Source organism: Plasmodium inui (genome assembly GCF_000524495.1).
Source record: "Plasmodium inui San Antonio 1 unplaced genomic scaffold supercont1.13, whole genome shotgun sequence".
NCBI lineage: Eukaryota > Apicomplexa > Aconoidasida > Haemosporida > Plasmodiidae > Plasmodium > Plasmodium inui.
Window position 1 is genome coordinate 397392 of NW_008481847.1, and position 9685 is coordinate 407076.

At 46.0% G+C, this 9685-nt stretch overlaps 2 protein-coding genes across 2 annotated transcripts; one reads left to right on the forward strand and one right to left on the reverse strand.

Annotated features, from left to right (window-relative positions):
- Nucleotides 1–1538: 1538 nt before the first annotated feature.
- Nucleotides 1539–6934, forward strand: C922_03280 (hypothetical protein; the record flags this gene model as incomplete). Its single annotated transcript, XM_008818872.1, has 4 exons — nt 1539–1848; nt 1967–2216; nt 2492–6725; nt 6869–6934. The coding sequence occupies 4 exons, from the start codon at nt 1539–1541 to the stop codon at nt 6932–6934; spliced, it is 4860 nt and encodes a 1619-aa protein (XP_008817094.1).
- An 807-nt stretch (nt 6935–7741) lies between these two features.
- On the reverse strand, nt 7742–9328 carry C922_03281 (hypothetical protein; the record flags this gene model as incomplete). The annotated part of the gene is made up of 4 exons (XM_008818873.1): nt 7742–7855; nt 8001–8522; nt 8896–9047; nt 9238–9328. 4 exons carry the CDS (start codon nt 9326–9328, stop codon nt 7742–7744), a joined length of 879 nt encoding a protein of 292 aa, XP_008817095.1.
- Nucleotides 9329–9685: the final 357 nt, after the last annotated feature.

Below are 9685 nucleotides of genomic sequence, written 5' to 3' on the forward strand. Positions count from 1 at the left end.
GGAGTTCTAACGAGAGGGACGTTATTTTTGTGTCTCCATCCGTGCAGTTGTGTATGTCTCCACCCATTTTTTCTTTTCCTCCTGTTTTGTGCAAATTTACAGAGCTGGGTTGAATCGATGACACTATGCGGAGCGCCCCTGGAGGTCAGAACTGATAACTTTTTTAAAAGGTGATCCGGCTCTTCTCCGTGGGCCTGCCAAGTTGCGCCTCGCAGGAGTGGGTATGCAAACGTACATGTTGACATATCATACGTGCGTTCTCTTGTCGCATTTCCCCAAGGCAGTCTTTTTTTTTTTTTTTCTGTTCTTTCTCTACATTTAACTTTTGCGCGAATGGCAAGGTTGCGTTTGCCATAACGTTGCTGGTTTTTTTCCCGATAAGGGTTCCTCTGCTTAGGAATTTTTTCCCCTTTTGAGAGCCCCCCGCACTTTTTTCCCTTTACATTGTTACTCGACTTGTAATTGCTTGAATGAATATATGCCGCGGAGGCAAGAGTACAGTGCATATGAAATGCGTATTATATATATACATATATATATGTATATATACATATACATATGAACGTAATAATGCGGGTGATGGCTCCCTAAATCGGTTCGTGTTTTTCTGAGAGGGAGGGAAATTCTTTGCAATTGACTCAAGTGCTTTCATTTGTAAATTTTCCGCATAGTTCTCTGCCCATAATTTTTAGGCGCCACCGATTGGCACCAAAGACTCCTCATTTTTACTTTTTTTTTTTTTTTTTTGGTAACATATGTACATGTTTTTTTTTTGTGATTTTCCCGAATGTGGCTGTTACGCATGTAGCCGAGCGTTTGCCTGTTTTGCCCCTTTAATATTTTCCGCTTTACCATTTTTCGCTGAACCATTGGCCGCTTTATCATTCACCGCTTTACCGTTTTTCCCCCTTGAAGAGTGCCACTGGAAGCAGCGTGTCCGGGGGATTTTCTGCGCAGGGGTCCACCAGGGAGAAGCAACGAATCGCTTGCGAACGCAGAAGTGGGAAAAAATATAAATAATTCAATGCTGCTACCCCGCCTTTGGGGTGTTCTGCCTTTTCCGAACAAGCAAACCTCTCCGCTACTGATTGGCGATGTCCAGATGTGTCTGCCCACATAGGGAGAACGAAAAAGGGAGTCACATAAACAACGTGATAAACAGGTTTGAAACGAGCCAGGGAAAAAAAAAAAAAAAAAAAAGAAAGAAACAGAGGAAATACCACTGAAATGCTGAGGATGTCATGGTCTTAAAAATTTTGAGCACCTACAAGTAGAACAATTTTCACCTCACGTGTCCAACTTTTCCTCGAAAGGGTCGCTTCTTTCTGTAGGCATTAACATTGTAAGGATAGGGGGACAACAATCCAGTAGCTCTCGTGACGAGGACCTCACTCATAAGGGTGGAAGCGCGGGCAGACCCAAGATATAAAGAGGGAAGAGATACGCACAGAAAGGTACAGATACGGACATTTACGCACATATAAGCTCTCTAGTGGAGAGCTAAAGGGCGAGCTGGCCACCGATTCAGCGGCGCACGAATGGAGAAGAAGAAGAAAAAAAAATTCTCTTTCCAAGGGTACTTCAAAAAATCGACACCGTCAAGCAGCAATGAGGAGAGGGACAACCAGAATGACTACGTCGATGGCGACCACGTGGGTGGCGACGACACTATTGAGAGGGACGAATCAGAGGTAGAGTTCAGCAGCCATGTAAGGACGCAATTCTGTAGAACCCCTCTAGGGTTGGTGGCTTATTACCGCTGCACAGAGGGGAAGCACGCCACTCTGGAGGATTCCTCCGGGTGCAATAGGCCAGCGTCCATCCGCAACTATCGGGAATCGGGTGCAGGTAAAGCCTGATGAGAACGTCCATAGAGGTGTCTATAAATCGGTGCGGCTTCTGTATTGGCTGATTCATTTGCCCCCTCCTCACGGTCGCTTTTCTCCCCCACCCCCCACAACTGCAGACTCCCCGTGGATGTTTAAGCTAAAAAACAAGGAGCTAGTCGATCTGGAAAACAAGAGAGGAAAAAAGGCCAAGGCAAACTACTGCCTGAAGCTGAGCGGAAAATCCAAGGGCTACCTCCAAGTGGAGTCAGACAACTGTTTAGAGCTCCTGGGAGGAAACTACTGCACCAATGAAAGGGCCATAAGGATAAAAAAAGAAATTTCAAAAAAATTAGGAAACGAAAATAATGAAGGATTTACGTTCGAAATGTGGATTGGAATAAAAGAAGACAAACTTTTTTTCGAAGAGGAAAAGAAAAAAAAAAAAAAAAAGAAAAGAAAAGAGATGAAGGATTTACGTTCGAAATGTGGATTGGAATAAAAGAAGACAAACTTTTTTTCGAAGAGGAAAAGAAAAAAAAAAAAAAAAAGAAAAGAAAAGAGAAATATATTTGTTTAATACAAAAAGGGAAAGAAGAAAAGTACCAATGGAGTGTCTACCTAGTGATAGACAACGAGGAATGCTATTTCGTCATCCACTTCAGGAATGAAAAGTTCCGATTTGATTCCTTTCCACTGGGACATTTAAAAACGAGAAAAATCAATGACTACTACTGGACCCACGTGTCTATTATCTTTAACCTAACCATAGATCTGATTTACGTCATTCTAACCGGAGAAGAAAGTTACTTCTTACATATGTGTAAAAATAGGTACGCCATTTTTTACTGCAGTGTATTTTATCCGACGAACTTTTTTACTGACAGTGAAATGCCCTTCCCTCTTTACGTGGGGGCGAAACCGTACCCTGAGTTTGGAGGTTCCGATGGAAGTGACGACATGGAGGGAGAGGACAACCCGCTTCCTAAACAAATGAACAGCGAAAAGAGGAAATCATCATCCAAGTCAAGCAGAAGCCACAAAGGGAGTATCGATTTTGTATCCTTCCTCGTTACCGAAATAAGACTGTTTGCGTTAAGTAGATCCGCGGACCTGGTGGTTAAAGAAAGCAAAACTCTGTTGGAGTGTGCCTGGCTCGATGGTGCCAATGATGAGCTCTCAGACGGGAGGGAAGAACCCGACGAGGCACTAAATGGCTTAGCCCATCACACCCGTCGTGGTGTCCGAAGTAGTCTACGAGATGGAGAAGACCCAGATAGCTCAAAGAAGAATTCGAGGAGGGGCACAAGTGGTAGAGGTAAATCGAGTGACAATCATTGGGGCATACTGAACAGCGATGACGGGGTTGAATATGATGCCGCCCTGTCCAGTTCGGTCAAGAGGAAAGGCGGCGCCGACGAAGGGGACGAAATCAAGAACAAGTGCAACGAATTCAACAACGAGATTGAGAAGATGAAAAAGAGGTTCCACAAGTTTACTGACGAAATGAAGGCGGGGAGCGCCGGAGGGAGCGGTGTCGAAAGTTATGGTGGACGTGGTGACCGAAGTTGTGACGAAAGTTATGACCGACGTGATGCTGGCAATGCCAATGGCGCTGCCGCGCCCTCGCTGCGCCCGTGCGGTGAACACCCCTCACAGGGGGATTTTTTCAAATTCGACTCGGAAGAAGAGCAGAACGATTCTACCAAGGACCATTTTTTTTCCAAACCGGAGAGGAAAAACAACCCCTACGGCATTGTCCCCTCCAGTGATGACCTCTTTGCAAAAAAAAGGAAAAGCGTTACAAACAAGGAGAAGGGAGAAGAGCACCATTCGAATAAGTTTTCACACTTAAACACGACAAGAAAGAAAGCCGATTCCGCGTTTTATTTTAACTTCTCCGATGAAGGAGGCGAGAAGAGGGAAGAGGAAGGGCAATCGGATGCCAACCGGTTAGATGCACCGGAAGGCAGCGAAGAGGACCAAACGGAAGAAGCGAAGAAACCATCCTGGGACGGAGAAGCCCCATGGGGAGGGAAACACACCCCATCAGGAAAGAGAGACAGCCATGCTCATTCTGTATATCGGAAAGGTTCCCAAGATGGAGTAAAAAGCCCTATGAAAAAATATCTTAACAAAATCGTGAAGGAAAAAAATGGAGATGAACCCACTAGCGATAGCGATTACAAGAAAGAAGATGTGAAGCTACTCCTGAATGAACTGAAGGATAAATTTGAAAGCGAATTTGTGGACATCATGATAGACAAACTGGGACACAAGTTTCATCTCAAGAGAAAGGACAAGGAGAAAATATTTTCTACCTTTCGATCAAATGGAAGGAGAGAAAAAGAGGAGGTCAACTCAAAGGAGGAGGCCGATTCAGAGGAGGTCAACTCTGAGTGCATCAAGGAAAGGTATCTCGCAATGGTAAAGAGAAAAGAGGATAGACGACAAAACGAACTCCATGAAGAAATCAAGGAGGAGTTAAAGAAGGCCAAAGAGCAATCCACCGTGGAGAGAAACCTAAATAACTACATCAAGGACAACCAATTACTGAATGAATACTATATAAAGAAGTACAGTTACGCTGGAGAGAAACTCAGCGACAAGGAGAGCGAAGAAAACGTTCCTCAGGAGAGATGGACGGGTGGAAAGAATTTGCCTGACCCGGATGAATCGGAGGGTCCACTCAGTAACTCCAATTCGGCTCGGGAAGACGAATCCTCGAACGCCTCGGAAAGGAGTCACTCCATTGTCAATTTGCAGTACCAGGACGGCAGTCACGTCTTCGCAGATGGGGAGCAGTGGAGTCGCTCCGGTATCGGTGAGGAGTTAAACACACGAATGGGCGGAAACATGAATGCCGACTTCAACACAGGGGAAGGGCACCCTAGAGAGCGCGTCGAGCAGGAGGAGAAAAAGTCAGACATCAGCGATTTTACTTTTATGAAGAGGAGCAGCTCCGGCCGTGGCGGCCGTAGCGAACGTGGCGGGCGCGGCAGACCCCTCCTGCACAGCGGTGAGTCCGCCATCCAGGGTAAGGAGCCGCCCTCCCTACCATCAGAGCTCCGAATGGTCCCGTCCAACGAGACCGACTTGCTACCCGACGAAGGGGAGAAGAAGAAGAGCATTTCAAATCTCCTCCTCACCCAAGAAGAAGAAAAACACGGTGATAATCAACCAAACCAAGCAATAAGAACGGGAAAAAATTACTACCAATTTATATGCCCATTGACCCCCTATGAATTATTTCTCCTGAAGAGATTCCACAATAAGGGAATCAACGAAGAGCTTAAGGAGTTTAGAAATAAAAAATACCATTCGTGTGAAAAGCAGCTCATGTCAACAGGAGGAATCTGTAGGACCCCCCTCAACGTCGCCTACATCAAATACAAAATAACGATGATGAAGTCAATGCTGAGGAGTAGCCGAAGGTACATTCACGAGAAGAAGTTCAAGAAGGGGCTAAAGGTTTGCATAAAGAATGGAGAGTACATCCGAAATTTCGTCAGCAGTTACTGCGTGTTGAGAAGGAGGGAGCTCAATCGGGACTCCCCACCGAGAACCGCGGCGAGGACCTCGACAGGGTCCTCTCTTCCACCCTCGCTGGGACCTTCGGGGAGATCCCCCGGAGAAGAACAACCCCCCTACCAGTATGCCGACTTCTACCTAAACGTGGACAACGCATACATCACCATGGACGAGTTAAAAAACATTGTAAAGACGAACGTGAGGAATGTAATCATCTGTAAGCTTTTTATTCTGATCAAGGAATATAAGAAATACAAATATATCGAGAATTCTTCTCTCATTTTAGTCCTTCAGTCAGTCCTCTGTCGGATTGTTACCAGTTATACATTGTTGAGAAAGATTCTGAAAAAGTTTATCCTTTTGCTCTTCCTGAGGGGTTGTCTCAGCTTCGTAGAATCTATGTGCAGCTTCCTCTTCCTGCTGTACCCCAAGGAACGCAGCCACCCTCTTGTCTCCAAAGTGTATTCCCTCTGCAGGAACTCCTTTCTAATTTACTCCACCTGCTACAAGAGCAATAAATATGCCCTGATTAATAATTACGATTTGAATTTTGAGCAATGTGTGAAGCTTTTTTCTCCCGAGTGGGGCTACTACATCTACACAACCAGCAACTTTAACATTTTTTCCTGCACTGTGAAGTTCAATGGCTTCCTCAAAAGGGGCGCGGACTTCTCCGCCCTACGGGAGCAAGAGCCGCAGGGGGAGGGGCAGCAGGAGGAGGGACAGGAGGAGGAGGGGCAGGAGGAGCGGAAGACCATATGCGACATGGGTACCTTTGCTGGTAGCGGCTTCGATGTTGGTGACCCTTCGGGGGACGTAGGGCCCAGCGCGGACCGCACCCAGCTGCCGGAGGAGGACGACCCACCGAAGGAACCCACAGACGAGTGCAAACTCGCAACAGTAAATGTGTGCGGAGAGGTGTGCAGAGAGGAACCCAGTACGAACAGAACGGAACGCAAGAAAAACGATCTATACAGGTACCTCACCAACTATGAGAAAAAAAAAAGGAGTTACTACATCATTGATGATAACATGAGGCGCATCGAGTTCACTAGAAAAGAAACAAACCACAACTTGGAGACGTTTCTCCAGATGGACAACCCAAATGAGAGCTCAAGCGAACAGAGCAAGCGGGAGCAGTTCGATCGACTTATGAGCAAAGTCAACCGTGACGTGTATCTAAATTCTTCCGGCTCCTGCACGAATGCCACCTTTTTGGGGCACTGCCCCCACTGCAAGCATGCCTTTAACTTCTTCACTCGGTCGTGCAGAGTGTGCCAGCGGTATGTGCACGTCTGCTACTACCTGCTCATTCACTGTACCTACAAATACCACTGCGAGTTGTGTGACGCGACTTACTCGGAGAAGGTAGGTCCACCCAGCGCGCCTCGCGCCTCCACAGGCACGTAGAGCCACACATACAGAGTCCCGTAGAGGCACATGTATATTCAGACGTAGAGACAACCGTTGTATTCACCTCCGATTCACTTCCCTTTTTTTCCTCCCTGCAGTGCCTGGAAAAGTTCTCAAAGGGATTCACCTGCTTTTACTGCGGGCTGTTTTTCATCCGGAAGTGAGTCAACCCTGTGGAACCTACCCCCACGTAGAATGTGACACCATGCAGGGGGAAGCTGACCCATGCACCGCCCCCAGTGACCGTGTTGTCTTGTCTTGTCCCCACTTGGGCTCTTTCAAAGTTGATTAATTCGCTCGCCCCACCTGTGCTTTCTATTTTTTCTGTCCCTAGCGAGCAGCGAAACGTTTGTCACGTGCAATGCGCTTTGTTCTGTAGGCCCGCGTCTGCAGCTTTTTTTTTTTTTTTTTTTTTTTTTTTTTAATCGTTCCCCCAAAAAAAAAAGGAAAAAAAAAAAAAAAAAAAAAAAAAAAAAAAAAAAAAAAAAAAAAAAAAAAAAAAAACACACAAGGTAGCGACACAACGCAACGGCACAACGCAGACGGCTGCGGCGCAGCGGACTGCAACAACAAAACACACCATCCCTGACGGTATGGCGTAGACAGACGGCGGAACGGAAAACGGGCAAAAGGATAAATGTAGAGAGGCACGGAAAAACTTCACAAAACAGTCCAGGAACTCTTCCCCGAGCTATCCGCTCAAGTTAAATGAACGCGCTTCTCCATCATTAAAACGTCGTCCCTTGTGCATCGTTTAGCGGAATTTAAATTGAAAAAGGTGAATGTATAGGCTTTTGTGTGGGGAGAGGGTTGGGGGCATCTTTTGTGTGCTCCTGTGATCAGGAGCATCTCATCGGCTTGGCCCCTTCTTGGCGCGGCTCTTCTGCTTCGGCTTCGTCCACTGCTTCGTCTACTGCATCTATCTCAAGTTACTCCACTTCTATCTCCTCCACTGCTGCTTCTTCCCTTCCTCAGATCATATTCTCATGTGCCACGCTGACTCTCCAGCGCACCCCGTCCCCTGCGGGGCGATTTGCAATGCAGTGGCATGGACACATCCAGCACAATATGTTGTTTCCGAACACCTGTCAAAGGGGGTGGAGGAAGGCGTGTAGGAAGACGTGTAGATGAGTCGGCCCCAGCGTCCATGGTACACTACAAAGGCACAATAAAGGCGCAATAAACACACACCCCCCTAACAATCAAGCTGGCTTCGCCGGGCGCACCCACCTGCTTCGCGTTGTCCTCGCATCCCACGTTGTACATGTTGTAGTCCTGGTTGTATATGTCCATGTTTTCGATTGTGGTGGAATTTTTGGAGATCAATTTCAAGTGAAACTTCGTGAAGGGAACTAAAGCGAAAATTAAAACGAACGTTAAAAATAAAACAATAGAAGCATACGTGTACTCCAGAGCCACAAAGGAAGACTTGTCGTGGAAACCATCCTCTATATATGCGTTTGCATTGTCAATGAAAATGTAGTGGAATGTCTGGACTGCCACTATGAAGAGACAAATTAAGCCATAAAATAAAAGCTGTATAAAAAATCTTCGATTGAAAAAACCCACACAGTTGTTAATCCATGGACAGTGGTGATCCATGTTCAATACACATCTGTTACACGCTGAGCAGTGGTGTGTTCGGTCGGGTTTCCACACGTTACAGATTTTGCAGTAGCGCCTTCTCTTCACGTCGTCACCAATGTAGAAGCCCCAGTTGCGAGGAACCTTCCCGGGGTCAGTCGAGGCGCACTGCGAGGAGGTGAAGGAGTAATGAATAGGAAGCGGGTGCGATCATAAGTAAGCAAAAGTACTAGCAGGAATAGGCAGAACTGTGCGAAGATAAGCCGAAAAACATGCAAAGGGGGGGAAGAAAAAACGAGGCAACTAGCTGTGCCGGAGAAATGCATGCACACAGATCAGAGAAAAAAAAAAGAGTTAAAATGGTGAAAAGGGTTAGGAGGTTGAAAATTGTATGAACAGTTCAGGAAAAAATGCGAAAAATTCGAGAAATATATGAACAGTTTTGAAAAAAAAAAAAATACACACACACACAGAAATGCAAGCGCTATCGCAGCCTCGTAACCGCACACACGAAATGGGCTTTTTCAGCGCGTCAACTGACTCTCTCCCTCTTGTAGAATTTTACTTTTATAAAACTTAGCAAAAACAAAAAAAAAAAGACGTGGAACAAGGCGGCTATTGTGAAGGAACCACTCCTGTACGGGATGAACCAAGACCGAAGGACGATTCCCGTGTATCCTATGTATATGAAGGCTGCAAGGGGTGAGAAAAAATAGGAAAAATAGAAAAAAAAAAAATAACATGGAGGTGGCCATACGGGTAGACAAAACAGCGTCGCGACGGTAAGCGATTAATGTAACACTGCTAAGAGGGAGGGGAGGTCGCCGCAACATTGATACACTTCTGCACCGCTACAGTGCTGCCTCTATGTTGGCGAGCTTACCTAGTATGAAGAACACGATAAATATGAATATGGAACCACCTTTCTTTTTTTCTGTTTGCCCTTGCAAAGGCTGCATGTAATTTGGTCTCATTTTTTATGGGGATATCTTTCTCTTCCAGTTGTGTACATTTAAGCATTTGCTTGCGCAGAGGTACATGTGCGTGAGCAAAAATACAGGTGCATGTGCCGCTTCACCAGGTGTGCCTCTTCACAGACAGGACGCATCAAACTGTGTGCTGATGTTTTTCTCTCCTGTGCGAATTACCACTCGCGCGATGCTGTCCTCATTTGATTTCCTAGTTAGGTGAAAATGTGTTAATCCTTCATTTCTATCTGTACACGCATACCAGTGTCTTCATGCGCACACGGATAAAACCTATGGCATGCACATGTACTTGCACGTATAAGTACAAGCATATACACATATAATCTGTACTCCTTTATTTTT